The sequence below is a fragment of the Papio anubis genome, chromosome 13, assembly GCF_008728515.1.
Source record: "Papio anubis isolate 15944 chromosome 13, Panubis1.0, whole genome shotgun sequence".
In the NCBI taxonomy this organism is placed as follows: domain Eukaryota; kingdom Metazoa; phylum Chordata; class Mammalia; order Primates; family Cercopithecidae; genus Papio; species Papio anubis.
Window position 1 is genome coordinate 91996812 of NC_044988.1, and position 20196 is coordinate 92017007.

The 20196-nt window shown below is 41.3% G+C and overlaps 1 protein-coding gene across 7 annotated transcripts in view; it reads left to right on the forward strand.

Moving 5' to 3' along the window:
* MRRF (mitochondrial ribosome recycling factor) overlaps nucleotides 1-19123 on the forward strand; it is a 65391-nt gene extending 46268 nt beyond the window's left edge. For 3 of the 7 annotated variants that reach the window (XM_009188146.4, XM_021927185.1, XM_017949586.2), the window contains exons 6-7: nucleotides 8484-8643; nucleotides 18179-19119. In XM_009188146.4, the coding sequence (XP_009186410.1) occupies nucleotides 8484-8643; nucleotides 18179-18256 (238 nt within the window). In that variant the 3' untranslated portion in view covers nucleotides 18257-19119. Of the gene's footprint in view, nucleotides 1-6375; nucleotides 6450-8483; nucleotides 8644-18178 lie in introns of all 7 variants that reach the window. The other 4 variants (XR_002517434.2, XM_003911278.4, XM_003911279.4 and 1 more) reach the window with 4 other exon arrangements.
* Nucleotides 19124-20196: the final 1073 nt, after the last annotated feature.

Sequence of the window (20196 nt, forward strand, 5' to 3'; positions counted from 1 at the left end):
AGAATAGTACTATTATTACCACCACTGGTAAGAATAGTTGCTAGATTTGTCTAGCACCAACAAGAGAGGAACAGAGCCGAAGGCCTGGAATTCAGGAGTCAGGCTATACTGGGCTCAAATCCCATGTCTGCCAAGAACTTTTTGTGTGACCTTGAGCAGGTTACTTGATCTGTCTGAACCCCCACTTCCCAATTTTTTTTTCCCCGCAGGCAAGGTCTTTCTTTGTTACCCAGGCTAGGGTGCGGTGGCATGATCATAGCTCACATTGAGCCCACCTCAAATTCCTGAGCTCAAGGATCTTCTGGTCTCAGCCTTTCAAGTAGTTGAGAATACAGGCATGCCCCACCATGCCCAGCTAATTAAAAAAAAAAAAAAATTTGTAGCTGGGCACTGTCTCACGCCTGTAATCCCAGCATCTTCGGATGCTAAGGCAGGTAGATCACCAGAGGTCAGGAGTTCGAGACCAGTCTGGCCAGCATGGCGAAACCCCATCTCTACTAAAAATGCAAAAATTAACCTTATGTGGTGGTGCGTGCCTGTAGTCCCAGCTACTCAGGAGGCTGAGGCAGGAGAATCGCTTGAACCTGGGAGGCAGAGGTTGCAGTGAGCCGAGATTATGCCACTGTACGCCAGCCTGGGAGACAGAGCAAGACTCCATCTCAAAAAAAAAAAAAAAAAAAAAAAAAACTGTAGAGATGGAGTCTCACCATGTTGCCCAGTCTGTCCACTTTCTAATCTGTAAAACCCAGGTACTCATGCCACTAATGTCACAGGAATGTTATGAAGATTAACTGAGCTAATGCATGGAGAATGCATCAGCTCAGAACTTGACACAGGGAAATGGCTCTGCAACAGTTTTCGTTATTATTAGTATTGAAGGGGAGCAGATGACATTGGGGTCAGGTGGCTGGGCAAATATAAGTGGGCCTTACCATGATAATAATGTGGTCTCTCCTTATCTCCTTCTCTTGCTTTATTTTCTTCATATACTTTGTGTCATTTTATCTGCTTAATTGTTTACTGTGTCTGTCTCGCTTTCACTAGAATGTGAGTGCTTTGAGAGGAGAGAGGAAGAACTTTGTCAATTTTGTTCATTGCTGTATTCCTAGGCCCTCAAACAGAGCCTAGCGTGTAGTAAGTATGCAATAATGTAATCATTGTTTCTGGAACACTGTGCCAACTGTTGTTCCGGCTGCCATTTATGTATTAGCTAATATACTTGTAACATCCTTTTGAGATCAGTATATTATCTCTATCTTACAGATGAAGTAACTAAGTCACAGAGGAATGGGATTTTTTGTGCCCAGTGTCACACAGTTAATAAGTGAAAGAACAGGCTATCTTTCTCCAGAGCCTGGACTTGTAGCCACTATGCTATGTTCTCCCCTAGTAGGAAACATTACAATTACTTTTATTAATAATATTATTGAGAACTTAAAATAGTTTATTACCTATATATGCAAAGTCATTTAGCTATCTTCTCTCATTTGCTCATAACACTGGAAAAATCCTGTACGGCCTCCCTCATCCCTCTGCACTTGACGGTTGAGGAAATAACAGATAATGTTTATTGAGTACATCCCATGTACCAGCACATTTATTAACTTGTTTAATTCTCACAATAATTAAGTTGTTGTAAGAGGGACTGAATGGGAACAGAGGAGAACAGTTAAGTAAACAGTATTATACACATTTGACAGATGGAAAAACTGATGCAGAGGTAAAATAACTTGCCCAGGGCCACAAAGCTGAAAACTGATAGATCTGGACCTCAAGCCCCAACAGTCTGACTTCAGAGACTGTTCTCTTAAGTGCTTCACCTGACAGCCTTGCATTCAGAGAGGAAAAATTAAAGTCCACAGGTCCTCAACTTGTAAGTGGCAGAGCTGGATTTGGAAATCAGGTTTGCTCTGACCACCAAATTGTGCTTTTTTGCATGTATGATGGAGCTGAGGCAAGAGTTATGTCCACTTACCCCAAAACTGGGGTTTCCATCCTTCTGTGGCGACAGGGAAAGAGAAGACAAGTGACTTAAGACCACTCAGCTGGGAATGTGGAGCTGTGACCCCTGACCGCAACCTCCTTTCTCATTCAGTCAGGCTGGTCTGGGCTGTGTTTCGGGATGGTATGTCTGGTTTAACCAGGCATCAGTCACAGAATAGTCCTTTGAAAGCAGGTGCCCAGTTGTGTCCCCAGAGAGAACTAAAATTACTACTGGTGTTAGAAGTCCTTCCAAAATGTATGATTTCCTTGGGCTAAAAGGATACCTACAGAAGATCTAATGTCTTTATGATACATTAATGTATGTAAAACAGGCTAGTGGGATGAGGCGAGGGTGGTGTCCTTAGAAGCATAGGAAATCTGGCTAGGCTACACAAACAAAAACATTTCCTTCAGGACCCGCAGCCCCAAGGCATAGGGCAGCTCCCACCAGCAAACAGTGAAGCAGGCACGTGATCCTCCTGATTTCAGGCCCATGCTCCCGTAGAGGGAGTCCCGAAAGCCCAGGGAGGAGGTGGCAAGGTTTCTGTCAGTGGCAGTGTCAGGAATGTATCTTGATATGCCGTTCCTTGAAAGTGCAGCTTCCTTCTCCCTTAACCTGCTCCCTACAGCTGCTGGAGCAGAATTCATGTCCCCCGCTTTCCCCATTGCCTACTGCTCTCCTCTGTTCACGTTCTGTTTCTGTCTACTCACTATCCCCTCAGTTGCCTAAGCTCCAAGTGGCAAAATCCTTTGTGACCATTTTCTCTCTCACTGCTCACATCCTATTCTCCCCAAGTCCCAGAGATTCTGTAGTAAGAATAATAACTCAGCTGTCCTTTGTTGAGCTTTTACAGTGCATACATATTGACAGCACGCCAAGTACTTGCCCCCATTAATTCATTTAATCCTCACTTCCACCCTCTTTGTAATATTCTTACTCCCATTTTGTATAGGAGAAAACTGAGTTTGGAGAGGTTGAATAGCGTACTCAAAGTTCTGAAGCTAACAAGTAGCAGAGCTGGAATTTCAGCCTAGGTCTTTTTGGCCCTAAACCATGTCCTTTCTACGTTTTAAAGCCCCCTTTAAGTGTCCAAAGAGCCTTCTGAAGTTGCGTGTCTGTTGCATTACAACTTTTTTGCTGTCATTACCTGAGCTGAGCGTGACTTCCTCTGATATACACCTGGTGTATAGCTTTGTACATGTGTCACATTCTCATTGAAACAATAGGAAGTATCATTTCAGTCAGTGGGATTCTCTGTTGTGTGAGTTAGCAGTGGGGCATGCCCTCTGCTTATTGTTCATAGGAACATGCTCAAGGAATTTTTCAGGAAGGCCCCCATCCAGGATGTTACTGGAAGATCTGCCTGGTGGAGCTTGTACAAACAAAGTATGACCCTGCCAGCTCGGCCAAAACCCCTGCCTTGTGCTAGAGGCTCTCTGACCCTAGCGGAAAAGGCTTCCTCACCCAGCCAAGAAACTGCAAAAGGGTGGGTCCTGAGCTCCCCGTCTACCTACCTAGAGGCTCCTGGTCAGACTCTTACATGTATGTAGATCTGGTTTGTATATTGCTGTCTACACAAACTAAAAATCTGATCAAGTTTCTTCTTATTTTAATGTAAAATATACATTTTTAAAATGTACTGCTTTAGTCTTTTTTTTCTTTTCTTTTCTTTTTTTAAGATAGGGTCAGGCCAGACGCGGTGGCTGATGCCTGTAATCCCAGCACTTTGGGAGGCCTAGGCAGGCGGATCACTTAAGATCAGGAGTTCATGACTAGCCTGGCTAACATGGTGAAACCCCGTCTCTACTAAAAATACAAAAATTATCCAGGCATGGTGGCTTGCGACTAATTCCAGCTACTCATGAGGCTGAGGCAGGAGAATCACTTGAACCCAGGAAGCGGAGGTTGCGGTGAGCCGAGATCGCACCACTATACTCCAGCCTGGGTGACAGAGCAAGACTCTATCTCCAGAAAAAAAAAAAAAAGATGGGGTCATGCTGTCTCATCCAGGCTAAAGTGCAGTGGCATAATCATGGCTCACTGCAGCCTCAGACTCCTGGGCTCAAGTGATCCTTTTGCCTCAGCCTCTCAAGTAGGTGAGACTTCAGGCACATATGATGATGCCTGGCTAATTTTATTGTGTATCGTAGGGATGAGGTCTTGCTGAGTTGTCCAGGCTTGTATTTTAGTCATTTTTTAAGTGTACAGTTCAGTGGCATTAAGTATATTCACATTGTTGTATAAACAATCTCTAGAATGCTCTTCATCCTGCAAAACTCTTTACCTATTAAACAACTCCCCACTTCCCTCTTCCCCCAGCCCCTGGTAACCACTATTCTACTTTCCGTCTCTATGAATTTGACAACTCTTAAGAACTTCATGTAAGTGGAATCATACAATATGTGTCTCTGTGAGTCTGGCATATTTCACTTAGCATAATGTTTTTTATGCTAAGTGTTTTTTTATGCTAAGGTTCATCCATGTGATAACACATATCACATTCTCATTTCTTTTTAAGGCTGAATAACATTATATGCTTATACCATATTTTGTTGAGCTGTCAGTGGATTTACTAAGACCCACTGTGACATTGAAGGGCTTACAAAGCCTTTCTCTTGCCAGCCTCCCCAGCCTTCTCTTTTGGGATAGTCTTTGCCGCCTTCTTTCAATACTATCACTTTTTTTTCATCCTATAAGAGCTATATTCTTTACACATGCCATTCCCTCTGGTGAGAATGATCTTTCACTACCCCCCCAACTCTTTCGCAACTTAAATATCACTTAGCCTCAGTATCTCCACATTTAGTTCCTGGGGTCCCACAAAGAAAGGTTGGTCATACTCCTTTCCCCACTTAATTATTTTTGTAGAACTCTATATGACTTTATGGTGCATATTACCACTGTAATTTATTCATTAATTTGTATGTGTTTGTGTAATGACTGCCTTCCTTGTCAGATGGTAAACTCCTGTGTATTTAATGCTGTCTCCCTTTTTTCTGTCATAGTGAGTAACTTATAGTAGGTACCTAGTAAGTAGTTATTGAATGAAGCTATAGATTGAATGAATGAATATTGAAAAGAGAAAATTTCAGGGCTACATTCTGAGAGCATTTGGATTTTGAAATGTCTGTGAGATATGAAATTACCAGTGAGATCTCAAAAAGTCATCTTGCCAGAGCATAGATCTTTGCTCTGTCATTTCTCTGTTGACTAAAAACTTTCATGAATAGATTCTTCGTTATTTGAAGATGCTTCACGGCTTCCAAAACTGTAACCAACAACAACAGCAGAGACAGTTTCCATTTCCTGAGTGTTTATTCTCTATCAGGCTTTGTACTGGATGCTTTCCATGTATTACCTCATCTAAATCTCACAATAACTCTGAAAGGGAGGTTCTGTTTCATTTGTTTGTTTTTGATTTCTGTTTCCAAATGAGAAGATCAAGGCTCAGAGTGTTTAAATAACTTGCATAGGGTCACTCAGCCTGTAAGTGGCAGGTCCAGAAGTGGAGGCGGAGCTGAGTTTTGTGGCCTGGGATAGAGCCCACCCCTCCTCCTCTTCAACTGAAGTAGTCTCTTTTTATCTGCTTTACAAATGGGGTCTCTGTCTCAGTTTTCTTTGGAGCCAAGGTTTGTGGCTAAAGAAGAATTTGAAAACTCCAGGCCTGTAGAATATATTTGACTGGGATGTACCCTTTTCAGCTTCATGCTCTCCCTTCGCTACATCTCCCACTGTGCTTCCCAAAATGCACTTTGCTTTCTTCTGCAGCTAACAAGTTACTGTGCATCCATAAGGCAGTTTCCAGATCTCAAGATAGAAGTGTTGTGTTTTCTGCATGCTCCTCCCACAGGAGATCCATCCTTCCATCCTAGCAGCAGTCATCCTCTTTCTAAGTAGTGGCTGACAAGTTTGTCTCCACCACTAGTCTGAGCCTCTGGAAAAGATGGGCCAGGTCTGCCTCTTCTGAAGCTCCTTGGTCTGGCCCAAGATCTGGCACAGAGCGTAGGAGGCTCAGCCAGTGCTTGATGAGTGAATGCATATCAACTTAAAGTGGGTACTCAGAACTAACCAGCTGAGTTCAGAAGCCTGGAACACAAACTCTAATGTATACTCACAGAACCCCAGGAATGCAAGGTGGAGATGATCAGATGTATGAATCACATTCGGAAAAGAATGAAAATATTTCCATAATAAAATATGTTTCTTTTCTAAAACAGATGTGCTGTGATTGTTTCATGAGGAAGTAATTAAACATGTTTGATTAAAACATTCATAAACACTACCATTTATTCAAGGCTACTATATATGCTGCTCTCTTTATTGATACTTTATCTGTTGTGTCTGCTTCTCTTAATCCTCCGGTAAGGTGTCTTTTTAAATCTTCATTTTAGAGATAAGGAAACTGAGGCTCACAGAGATGAAGTAGCTTGCCCAAGGATAGTCAACTTCTGAGCAATAGATAGAGGTATGAACCTAGTCTGTCTGACTTCAGAACCAGTGCCTTGCCATCACCCTAACTGCTTCTGATCTTGTATTTTAGATTCTTTTCAGCTCCGAGCACACACATGCCCTTCTCCCTCTCAGCCCGCCCTGTGCCTAGCATGGTTTGTCTTCCTCCTTCCCTTTCCCCCTTCTCACTGCACTCCTCTCTCCATTTCCTTGTAGTATCTCTTTGATTATTGCCTCTTTGCATCATGAAATGGAAATATTTTTGATAATGTCAATGATTGGACACTATTACATGTGGAAACTGGTGTTAATAGTGTGGTAATGTCACATTTGCATTAATAAATACAAAATGATACATTTTATTAAGGCCAAATTACCTATATTATGATTTTGTTTTCTTTATGTAGCCTTTAATTCTTAAGGATTTTTTAGTCTCATTTTATATTTTTTAAATGTATGTTTTTTCCTCCATTTAAAATATAACAGGGTAGTGAAAAGAAAAGTTGATCAGATAATTTTTTTTCTTTTATTAAGCATTGTCTAAACAGTGAGATACCTATTTGAAATTATATGAAATACAATACTCAAATACTTCAGTATGTTCTTTCTGGAGAAGTTTATGAGGTTTCTTAAAGGCTTAGATTCATTTATTTTCTGCCTCTCTCAGTATTTCAGCAGGATTAAGTTTTTTGAATCAGTGGATCAAGTTTTAATTTTCCTGTTCCTTCCTTATATTGACATATGCTTTGGCAGAACAAAAAAGAGACCTAAACATGTCAGCATGATTTTTGTTCAATGAATTAAAAACCATAAAAGTAACAAGATCTGATCCAAATCCCTAAACTCCTGACATGGTGGTTTTGTCCTTTTCAGTCCCAAGCTTCATATTACTGACTTTGAAGAGCTTTCTGCCTGGAAGCAGAAGTAATGGCAGCAGTGCATGATTTACTTGAAATAGATTACAAGAGTAAAAAGAATATAGGCCAGAAAGATCGGGATTTGAATCCCAGTTCTCTCACTCATGCTCACGGGCCAGTCACTTAACGTCTGTGAGCCTGTTTCCTCATTTGAAGAGTTGTGAGGATCAATGAAGTAACATACTTAAAGTACTCACGTGGCCCGGGGGGTTTAATAATAGTAGTAATTAGACTCATTGTTATTTTGAGAATACCTTCAAATAGCTGAATCCAAAAGGATTTACATAAATATAACTGTTCCCTTCAGAGCTTATTCTTTCTCAAAATTATTTTTTTCTCAGCAGAGAAAATATAAGGTAGATGTTACTAAATCTTTAACAGCTGCTCATCACTATTCCACACTGAACATGTACCCAGAACTTGGGATTGTCCTTTCTTGAGCAAGAACTGTGTTGATTTGAGGGTCAGGAAGCATAAGCATGTCCATTTTAGGACCCGGGGGGAGCAGAGGAATGTTGTCATACTAAGACCATTGGCTTTTGTGACAGGCCAGCTTGGGTTTGACTGGGTTTGACTTTGTATAAGGTACCAAATTTCTTTGGGCCTCATTTTCTTCATCTGTAAAATGTGGTTTGTGATCTTACAAGACTCTCTGTGATATGGCTTGCCAGCCTCTTTTCTTGTCACTCCTTTCTTTGTTATCAGTGCTTCAGCCAATTCCTTAAATGAAACATGGGCTCTTGGTGGTTTTGTCCTTTTCAGTCCCAAGCTTCATATTACTGACTATGAAGAGCTTTCTGCTTGGAAGCAGAAGTAATGGCAGCAGTGCATGATTCACTTGAAACAGATTACAAGAGTAGCAGAAGGAATACAGGCCAGAAATATTGGGATCTGAATCCCAGTTCTCTCACTGGGAAGTTTGGTACCTTATACAAAGTCAAACCCAGTGTGCCCACGTTTGGGCAACTTAAAGCCTTTTTACATGTGTTTTCCTCCTCCTGGAAATTCCAGGAGTTCAGCCCACAGAGAGGAAAGTTACAAACTGCTGAACTGGTTGACAGAGTGATGTTAAATTCTTGGCCAGCAGTTAATGTATAGAATGATTTTGTTGAATGTTTTTTGTTTTTTATCAGAGTAACCAGAGAGCACAGAGAAATGCTGGTGAAACTGGCCAAACAGAACACCAACAAGGCCAAAGACTCTTTACGGAAGGTTCGCACCAACGCAATGAACAAGCTGAAGAAATCCAAGGATACAGTCTCGGAGGACACCATTAGGCTAGTAGAGAAACAGGTACTATTGCCAGCAGATGTAGTAGTATCTGTGTATTCAACGCAAGGAATCATTTGTTCATGTTTGAGGTGAGGACAGTTAAAACAGAATACCTCTCATCATTCATTCACATTATCAACATTGACTTGAGTCTCTGTTCTGGGCTTAGCCTAAGGCCAGATTCAGAGGGATCCATAGAGGAGGATAAGACACTTGTATTGTGTGCCAGGTTTTGTGTGGAACACTTTATATTACTTCATTTACCCTCATCACTACAAAACTATGAGGTAGGTAGTAAGGAAACTGAGGTTCCAGTAAGTTAAATAGCTTGCCCAAAATCACGCTGCTGGAAATTGGTAGAAATCGGATCCATACTCAGGCAGACTGATTTCAGAGCCTTTACACTAATGTTCTCCTGTCTGGTTTTCTGGTTGCTGAGAAGTGAGCACTTAATGTTCTCAGTGTGCTGAGTAGTGGCACTTGAATAAATCTTAAGCTATTGGAGTAAAATAGTGAGTGACAAGGGGGAAAAGTAAAACCATATGTACAAAGGTATGGTGATATAAAAACAATATTCAGTTAGATCATGCGGGTTTGAACATAGGATAAGACTAGGGAATGAATAAAGAAAACAGAGTGGCTAGATAATAGAAGGAAGGTCTTGTACACCAGGTTTAGGGGTTTGAACGTTAACATGTACAGACTTTCTCACATTGTGCGACTATATAAGTCATATGTGGCCATAGTAATGGTACACAACTACCCCAAAACTCAGTGATCGACAATATCAAAGCATTATTTCTTATTCTTATTTCCATGGGCCAGCTGGGGTGTAGCTATTCTAGCCTGGGCTCAGTGGGCTTGACTCCAGATCTTGGATTGGGTTCAAATCTGCTTTATATATCTCGTAATCTTCCGGAGCCAACAGGTTTCCTAGGGCCTCTTTTCGTGGTAACAGCAGATGCCACGATCATAAGCCCAACCACTCAAGTACTTTTTAAACACCTACTCTTCTCACATTTGATTGGCCAAAGCAAGTCACTTGGGCCAAGCGCAATATCTTTGGTACAAGGAAATACATATATTTATGGAGGTCTGGGGAAAGAAGTGAATATTTGCTGAACAACATCTAATCTACCAAAGTACCATAATCACTTGGGTAGCTTATAAAAATCCAGGTATCTGGGGCCCCATTTCCAGAGATTGAGTCAGTGAATCTGGGTTAGAGCCTAGGAATCTGTATTTTAAATCCTTCTCAGGTGATTCTCATACAGAGACATGCTTAAAAGGTTTTTTTTAGATGATAGAGAGAGCACATCTATGTTTATGAAAGATGACTGTAGTGGCCAGGTAAAAAACAGATTGTAGGGGGCAAGACTGAAGGCAGGGAGACCAGGGAAGCTGCTGCAGAAATCCAACCAGGAAGTGATGGTGACTTGAACCTGAGTGGCACCTGTAGAAAGATGTAGAGATAGAATTAGTAATGTTCAATGTAATATAAAGGGTTTGATAGGCCTTAAAGCCTCCTCATCCACGATAAAGCAGCATTTTAGGGAGATTGAACAGGCGTGTGGGCTGGATAGGGAGTGAAGAGAGAAGCGAGAAACAAGGAGAAACCTGAAGAAGTCCATAAATTGACTAGCTGCTCCCCTTCTCCTCCATCAGCAGTTAAAATGCTAGTTTTACTAGCAATTTACTAGTAGGAGAGCCATAACAATCACCTGGCGGGGGGAATTTTAGGTGGCTTCCTGGGCCCTACTCCTGCATTTTCTGATATGTTTTCTGATACAGTAGCTCTGCCTAGAAATGTATATTTTTATTTTACTTAATTTTATTAATTTATTTTTCTTGAGATGGGGGTCTCACTATGTTGCCCAGGCTGGTCTTGTCATCCTGGGCTCAAGTAGTCCTCCTGTAGCTGGGATAACAGGTGCGCCCAGCTGGAATGTATAGTTTTAAAAAGCTCTCAGGTAATTCTGTAAAAGCACGTGTAGAAGATAATGACCTAGAAGATTGTTCTACACTTGTTGTCCTGTGACCTTGGGGAAGTTGCTTGACTCTTTGGAGTCTGTTTTCTGTAAAAAGGGATTGGTCATTTCTGCCTTGAATGGTTTCCTTGGTATGCTAGAAAGCACCATTAGTGTACCTGACACCCACACACTCAGAGCTCCTCTCTTGCCATCTCTCTGCCCTCCTCTTTCCCTATATCAGCTAAAAGAGGAGGTTCAGAGATTAGGCGGGCCTTTCCTGAGCACTGACCAGGCCTCATTAATAGTCTGGGCCCTGGCTCCAGCTGGGCCAGCTCCTGGTCTTTCTCCCAGGGGATTTCTTCACTGCTTTGCCTTGTCATTGCTTCTTGGTGGTAAGCCTATGGACCTCCAGGGCCTGCCAGGCGCTCCTCACTCAGCAAGCCAGGACATCTGCCTCAGGGACTAGAGCCCACAGCTCCTTGAAAGAGGAAGAATGATCAGATAGCAAGCATTCTTGATAAAACCCTCTTGACAAAGACCTTGCTGGAAGTCTTCACTCATTAGCACTGGCTTTTTGCCATCCTCTTCAGATAAGAATTTTTCTTTAGTGCTTCTTACTGTTGATTTTTTTTTTTTTTTTTTTTGAGACGAAGTCTCGCTCTATCGCCCAGGCTGGAGTGCAGTGGCTGGATCTTAGCTCACTGCAAGCTCCACCTCCTGGGTTCACGCCATTCTCCTGCCTCAGCTTCCCGAGTAGCTAGGACTACAGGCGCCCACCACCTCGTCCGGCTAGCTTTTTGTATTTTTTTTTTTAGTAGAGACGGGGTTTCACCGTGTTAGCCAGGATGGTCTTGATCTGCTGACCTCGTGATCCACCCGTCTCGGCCTCCCAAAGTGCTGGAATTACAGGCTTGAGCCACTGCGCCCAGCCAATTACTGTTGATTTTTGTTAAAGTGAAAATAGCTGTATTAGTTTTGCTGTTAAAACAATGAAGAAAATAATTGAAATCTCATCACTCAGATGACTATTGTTAACATTTTAGTGTAGAACTTCAAGTTCTCTCTCGAAACAAGAAAAAGTATCATACTATTTATATGACACAATATATCATAGACATCTTTCAAAAAATAATATTATTTAAATGTTTATTCTTTTTTTTTTTTTTTTCTCACCCAGACTGGAGTGCAGTGGTGCAATCTCGACTCACTGCAACCTCCACCTTCTGGGTTCAAGGGATTCTCCTGCCTCAGCCTCCCGAGTAGCTGGGATTACAGGCATGTGCCACCATGCCCTGCTAATTTTTGTATTTTTGGTAGAGACGGGGTTTCACCATGTTTGCCAGGCTGGTCTTGAACTCTGACCTCAGATGATCCTCCCGCCTCAACCCCCCAAAGTGCTGGGATTATGGGTGTGAGCCCAGCTAAATGTTTATTCTTAACCGGGATAGTTAATAACTTAATTTACTGTCATAGAGTTAAAAGTTTGGAATAAGAGAGAGCCTTATATACACTTCATGGTATTCTTTCTGCTGTCAGAAGGCCCCAAACTGGAATTTTTGGGGGGTGTGTGTGTGTGTGTGCGTGTGTGTGTGTATGCGCGCATGCATGTTTTAAAGATATAAAACAAGGCTATGGCTGATTGTTGCTTCATCAGACAGCTTTAAAATTTTGTTTACTTTTGTTCCTTATTATCAAAGTAATATATGTTCATTGGAGAAAATTTAGAGTACAGAAGACTGTTTAAAACAATGGGGGAAAATTCATCCTACCATCCCACATTGGAGGGCAACCGTTCTTAACATTTTGGAATATTTCTTTTTTCCTTTTTTTTCTTTAAAAAAAAAAAAAAAAAGGCCGGGCGCGGTGGCTCAAGCCTGTAATCCCAGCACTTTGGGAGGCCGAGACGGGCGGATCATGAGGTCAGGAGATCGAGACCATCCTGGCTAACATGGTGAAACCCCGTCTCTACTAAAAAATACAAAAAAGTAGCTGGGCGAGGCGGCGGGCGCCTGTAGTCCCAGCTACTCGGGAGGCTGAGGCAGGAGAATGGCGTGAACCCGGGAGGCGGAGCTTGCAGTGAGCTGAGATCCGGCCACTGCACTCCAGCCTGGGCGACAGAGTGAGACTCCGTCTCAAAAAAAAAAAAAAAAAAACTACATATTTTTAAGCATGGTTGAGAAAATATAGTATATATGCAATTTTGTATTCAGCTTTTTATTTTCTGTTTGACCTCAAAGGCATTAGCATTTTTCATGTCTTGAAAAACTCTTTGTAAAACTCTTTCTGATGCCTGTTAAATAGTTGGTGTTGTGGTGTTCACTTTCATAAGCCCTCTTTTTGGACATTTTAGTTTGTTTAAACTTTTTTCTTGTAAGGTTGCAGTGAGTATATATATATCTCTGTATCTTTGTTGAGATTTCCTTAGAATAGACTGGAACGTCCCAAGTGTGGAATTACTGTACAGAGGGATTGCATATTTTTAATAAGATTCTTGGTACATACTACTGTGTTTTTAAAATATATATGTATTTAATTTGCCTTTTTAACCCCTAACACTTGAACCTAGAATTTTTTATCTGAGCTGAAAATGTTGCTTATCTGGGAAGTGTTGCTTTTATTTTCACACTCTATAGAAAAGATTGTTATTCTTTGTATAAATCCATATGACCTTTCTAGAGGATAATATACACTAAAATCCATACAATTCTGATTTAGCGACTTAGGAATTTGCCCAAAATAAATAATCAAGAGCCTTATTTATAGAAATGTTCATTGATATATATAATAGTAGAAAACTGGAAACTCTATAAATTTTTGACTGTGGGAAGTAAATTGTTTTACATTCATTAAAATCTACATAGAAAGTTATAAAAATATTTTATAGACATGGTAAATTTTTTTGGAATTTGTTTTTAAAAGGTACATTATACTGCCATTTGATTTTATTTTTATAAAGGAAAGTCACATGTACATAGGGTTGGCAGCTTATACATGTCAAAATATTAAAGGTGGTCATTTCAGAAGATGGGATTATAAACAATTTGGATTTTATTTTGTGTGAGATTATCTTTTTTAACTTTTCAAAAATCTTTTGAGGTCAGATTTTTTAAAGCTTTATTATAAAAATGCTTCTTTAATTTTTGGTGTATAGGAATGAAATGATAGGCCAGGCGCGGTGGCTCACGCCTATAATCCCAGCACTTTGGGAGGCCCAGGCAGGTGGATCACGAATTCAGGAGATCGAGACCATTCTGGTTAATACGGTGAAACTATGTCTCTACTAAAAATATAAAAAATTAGCCGGGCATGGTGGTGGGCGCCCATAGTCCCAGCTACTCGGGAGGCTGAGGCAGGAGAATCGCTTGAACCCGAGAGGCAGAGCTTGCAGTGAGCCAGATCGTGCCACTGCATTCCAGCCTGGGCGACAGAGCAAGACTCCATCTCAAAAAAATAAATAAATAAAAATAAGAATGAAATGATTCATTTGTAGGTTCTATCCCTGTAGTCATGTTTGACCCCCAAATTTCCTCAACTGTTCCCCCACCCCCGCTACTTCCCAAGCCCGCTTCCAGGCAAGCTTTGCTGAAGAAGGACCGGGGTCTTCCCGCTCAGGACTCTGACATCTGCCAGCCTGCTGTTTCACCTTGGCTTTGGTTTGCTATAAATGCGCCTGCTGAACATTAAAGTACTTGGCAGAAACCACCAGCAACTCTGGCCAAGATCCTTTCACTGCTGCCTTTCCCTGAGAAACAGTGCTGCTCTGAAATGAGCAAAGCTGGGTGCTAGCAGAGCTAAAGGAGGGAAAGGCTCCTGGCAGACGGGTGGCAGGCAGGGAGCTGGTCCAGGCAAGGCAGTGGGTGTTTTGAGCTAGGCCTCAGGAAGGATGGCTGATAGGCAGGCCTGCCACAGGAGTGTACTCCATGCTCCTGCCATTCCCCTTTTCTGTCCCTGCCTTTCATTTTCCTGAATTTGTAAGTAGCAAATGTGATGATGATAACGATGATGACGATGTTATAATCTCTATGAGGCAGTGCATTATATTGGCAAGGGTTCTTGCTTTGGAGTGGGACAGGCCTAGATTAAAATCCTGGCTGTTTTACTTCTTAGCTGTTAACGTCGGCAAATGGTGTCATCTTTCTGAACCTCTGTTTCTTCATCCACAAAGTGGGAGCACAGGATTGATACGAGGACCAAATGATGCTACATACTTAAAAGTGGCTAGTATGGTGGCTGGTCCTCAGTAATTTTTCGCCCTATTTCTTTATCCTTCTCTTCTCCCCAGTCTTGCGACTTTAAATGTAGAACTTGGATTGACTCTTAATGTCCCTAACACAGCCTGTCTGGAATGAGGAAGGACTCGGCCAGGTGCTGTGGGACCCCTCCAAAGGGGAATAAGAGCCTCAAACTGGCCATTAAGATGGGTGAGTTCCTGGCTCAGCCACACCACTGACTTTTTTTTTTTTTTTTTTTTTTTTGAGACAGAGTCTGGCTCTATCCCCCAGGCTGGAGTGCAGTGGCGCAATCTTGGCTCACTGCAAGCTCTGCCTCCCGTGTTCATCCCATTCTCCTGCCTCAGCCTCCCACAATGCCCAGCTAATTTTTTGTATTTTTAGTAGAGACGGGGTTTCACTGTGTTAGCCAGGATGGTCATTGTCAATCTCCTGACCTCATGATCCTCCCGCCTCGGCCTCCCAAAATGCTGGGATTACAACCACTGACTTTTTATATGATCTTGGACTGATCAGTTAACATTCTGTGCCTTGATTTACTCCTCTGTAAAATGGGGATAATACCTATTATACCTACTTTATAGAGGCTATGTGAGGTTGTTGGATTTGAATGAAGTAATAGAAGATAAAACACTTTTGCATTCCTACTCTGCAACTGTCAAGTTAAATAATGTTTATTATATGGTAAAGAGAGATAACAGTCTTTCGTATGTTATAGGGATTGTGTGCAATAATGCTCGTAAAGTTTTAACCAAGTGTCTGACATGTAGTAAGTACTCAGTAAGTGGAAGCTGTTGTTGGCCTTGTTGCTATTAATCATCATTATTTTAAGACGTCTGATAAAGGTAGAAAAGATGAACTTATAGGCAGGCTGTCCCCAAGAACACCTTATGCTTGTACTGTGGTAAAACGTTAGTAAATATTTTCACTAATTTTTTTTTTTTTTTTTTTTGAGAGAGTCTCTGTTGCCCAGGTTGGAGTGCAGTGGCACCATCTGTACTCAGTGCATCCTCCACCTCCTGGGCTCAAGCTATCCTCCCATCTCAGTTTCCTGAGTAGCTGGGACTACAGACGTATGCCACCATGCCCGGCTAATTTTTTGTGTTTTTTTAAGAGATGGGATTTCCCCATGTTGCCAGGCTGGTCTCAAACTCCTGGGCTCAAGTGATCCTCCCACCTCAGCCTCCCAAAGTGCTGGGATTACACGTGTGAGCCACCAACCACACCTGCCCTATTTTCATTAATTGATTAATTGGAAAGAAGTTAGGAGTGATAGTAAAAGTTATAGTAACACGAAATAGCAAATAACCAGTTTAAAATGTGTTTGCATATTCATTTGATAGATGAGGAAACTGAGAGTCCAAGTGGGAAAATGTGATTACACATTTTCACCCCACTAATTTCACCCAGAACCCATGTTATCAAATTGTTACCCTAAGTACTCTCCCTCCTCCCAGTCCCCATCCTTGTCCCCAAACTACCCTCAAAGCCATTTTTCCAGAGGAGGCTTTCAGCCATCATTCCTGGCTGTCCCAGGCTGCCAGCCTGCAGGTGTTGGAGTACTGCTGGGCACCATGCCACACCGCATGCAATGCAGCCACAGGAGGGCAAAAGCATCTCAAGGCTTTGTGGCTAGCTGAGTGAGGAGGGACCAAACTGTCATTCTGTGTCCAGCCACTCTTGCAGTGTCTGGCAGCCCCCAGGTGCTTTGCTTTTCCAGCTGAAAAAATGTACAACTGTTGCTATGGTGAGAGCCTGGCCACCTCCCTGCCCGGGACCAATTGCTCTAAATCCTTTTTAGTTTCTACCCTTTTTAGTGCATTTGGTTCTCAATTCCTAGCCAAGGCCTGTGGTCTGCAAATAAAGATATCCAACAGCCGCTATGCTGCTGAGCATGCAGATCCTTGGCACCATGCTGCAGCCCTCAAAGCCTCCTGCCTAAGGCTTCCTGCTTTCAGTCTCTTTTAGACATAGGAAGGAGGCTGCAGCAGCTACTATATTGTATTGCATTTTGTTTTTCATTCTTAGAGGGAGTACATGTTTATTGCAGAAAATTTGGAAAATATAGAAAAGCACAGAAAACTTTAATAATTATTCACTTAGTGTGTTTTTCCTGAGAACTTGATATGTGTTAAGTCCTTGGCTGGATGTGACAGAGATGGACATGAACGATACATTACCTATCTTCCCATCACTAAAATATAACCACTATTAATATTTTGACAAGTTTCCTTGCAGCTTTTAAAAATACACGATTTTTTGTTTATATATTTTAGAGATCATTTCTACTATGTATATACACAATTTTGTGTCCTGCTTTTCTTCAGTTCAAGGATAATGTGAGCATGTTTCCATGATATGTACTGGAATGTTATTCATATTAACACCCTATCCTTAAGAAGTAGAAAATCTTAACCATTTTTAATGACTATATGTATTCAATTACTTCCCCATTCTATAACTTTAGATTTTCTAATTTTTGTATTATTAAATATAAAGCTGGGATAAATATCTTTGTGTATAGAACTTCAGAAAATTTTTTCAGATCCTGTTCATGTGATAATTTCCCAGTTGAGAGATTTTGGGGTTAAATGGTATGAACATTTGCATCAATCTGAATTTCTATCAGTGATATATGAGCTTATCCATTTCATCATAGCTTGCTGGCATTGAATATTGTAATTAAAAACCACAGCATCAAATTTTGCTATGATAGCTGAATTGTATCTTGTTTTAATTTGCATTTCTTTGATGTCTGTTTTCCATGTTTGTTAACCAGATGTACCTCATTTTTTTTTTTCAAGGCTTTTTTTTTTCGCCTAACTATTGGGATCTTAATATTCTTATTATCAATTTGTATGAGGGCTTTATATACAAAGTATTTGAGGTGTAGGAAATTCTAGAGGCTCATTAGGGAACAGATAAGACTAGCTTCTCTATATTGTAGATTACTAGTTAAGAATTTTGGGCTGTGGAATCTGAATACTGTGGATTAAATTTTGTCATTCTAGCTTTCTAGCTATGTGTCCTGAATAAGTAATCTAAATGCCTCAGTTTTCCTGTCTGCAAAATGGGGATAATAATAGTATCTATCTTACGGGTTTGCTGTTAGGAGTTAAAAAGAATATATATATATATATATATATATATATATGTATGTATGTGTGTGTGTGTGTGTATATATATGTATGTATGTATATATATATAAAGTTCTGAGTACAGTGCCTGGCTGGTACTTAATGTGAACTTTTGTCTCTATTATTATTTCTCACATAACCTTTTCATGTTTCTGGAATATTCATCCCCTACCCTTTTCCAGCCCCATTAATCAGGCTCTCTCTTTTTGTGTTCTTGCAGATCAGCCAAATGGCCGATGACACAGTGGCAGAACTGGACAGGCATCTGGCAGTGAAGACCAAAGAACTCCTTGGATGAAAGTCCACTGGGGACCAGCAGTACTCCAGAGCCCAGTTTCTGCTGGATCCCATGGGTGGCACATTGGGACCTCTCTCCCTCCCCCATCCACACAGAAGACTGTTACCACTCTGACAGAAGGCTGTCCTTGTGAGGCCCAGACTTCCAGTGGAACACTCAGACTTGTTCATTCTCTTCCTCCTTCTTCTGCTCTCGGCCTTCTGACATGGGTGACTCTCAGAAAATACTTGCTGCTGGCAAAGGGCCTTTACTCAGGCTTTTGCTTTGACTTGATGTCGCCAAGGGACTGAGGCCATTGGCAGGCTTAGTACCACCTGCTCCTCATCTTAGGAGCCTCCTTTTCAAGTAATTAGGCTCTGTTCCCATTTTAAAATTCTGCTTGGGCTGATATTGGCCTTCACCTGTGACTGGACACTTTACTAGAGGCCCATTTTCACTAAACAATAAAATCTAAATAAATTGGAAGGAATAACAACCACAAAGGAAAGAATAGAGTTGGTCTGGATTGATGATCACTGAGGATCTGTATGTGAAGCACCCAGAACAGTAGTTTTGCTTCGGAGTCATCTTCACACATGCTGTTTTCTCTGCCTGGATCTCTCTTCCCCTCCTTACCTGGCCAGTCCTGTTTATTATCAGGCCTTGTCTTGGATATCACATCCTCTGGGAAGTCTTCCTTTCCCCTCTAACTTAGGGCCCTCATTACTGGCTCTCATAGCATAGTCTACTGCTTTGTACGAACTCTTAAGTATCCTTTTTGCATTTAATTAGCCTGTATATCCTCAGAACTTTGTGTAATGCTTGGAGCATAGTAGGCAGCCGTATGTTGTATTGTGAATAAATTGCACATAGTAGCTACCCAGAAAATGCTGACTTCTTTTCTTTCTGGTCTTAACACTGTCCTTCTATCATTTTCCACTCTGGTACTTGTTCTCAACATTTACTTGGCAGTGAGACACCTTTCCCCCAGGGCCTGCCCATTGTTGACAGACAAGTGGTTTATTGTGGCCTATCTTTGGATGCTGGGTTATTAGGTTTTTCCCGCCAATTATTTTTTATTCATTCATTCATTCCTAATATAGCCATTATGAGTTGGGCATTATTTATAATCTTGACAGTAAACTTAAGAGATGTGTATTATCTCCATTTTACAAATAGGAAAACTAAGTCTTGACAGTATTAGGTAACTTGCCCAAAGTAACAAAGCAAAGCTGATAAGTGGTAGAAGGTTTTCATGATTCATTATCAGTGTCATTTACATAGAAGTGAAGTTTCTTGTCCAGGGTTACATAGCTAGCAAGTAGCAGAGCTGGCATTCAAATGGAGGCCTAATGTGCTAATGTAAAAGGAAAAAATCAAACTTTTTTTCCTTTTATACTTTCACACTCAACATGGAACACTTCTGTGACCAGGTGTGTGAGTTTGTTTCCCCCGCACACCAAGCAGTTCTCCAGCAGTCACCAACTGGGTATCCTATAATTCAGTTCATTTCTTTTTTTTTCTTTTTTTTTTTTTTTAAATTTATTTTTTATTATTGATTCAGTTCATTTCTGACATTACCTGGAAATAGTGTCAGATCCCATGGGTTGAGGGCTCCATCTCCCAAGACTGCCAACGCTTTCAATGCCAGTCACGAGTCTGGGCCACCCATACTCCTGACTGACCAAATACAAACTAGAGTCCTTGACTTCCTTGGGTTCAGTTAATTTCCTAGGACAGCTCACAGAACTCAGGGAAACACATTCACTGGTTTATTATAAGAGATACAGCTGAACAACCCAATGAAGGAGGTACACAGGGCAAGGTTTAGGGAGAAGGACAGGGTGTGGAGCTTCCATTTCCTCTCTGGGCTCACACTGTCTCACCAATCTAGAAGGAACCACTGTCCTGCTGTCTTCATTAGCATTTAGTGAGCACCAACTGTCAGGTACTGTACTACG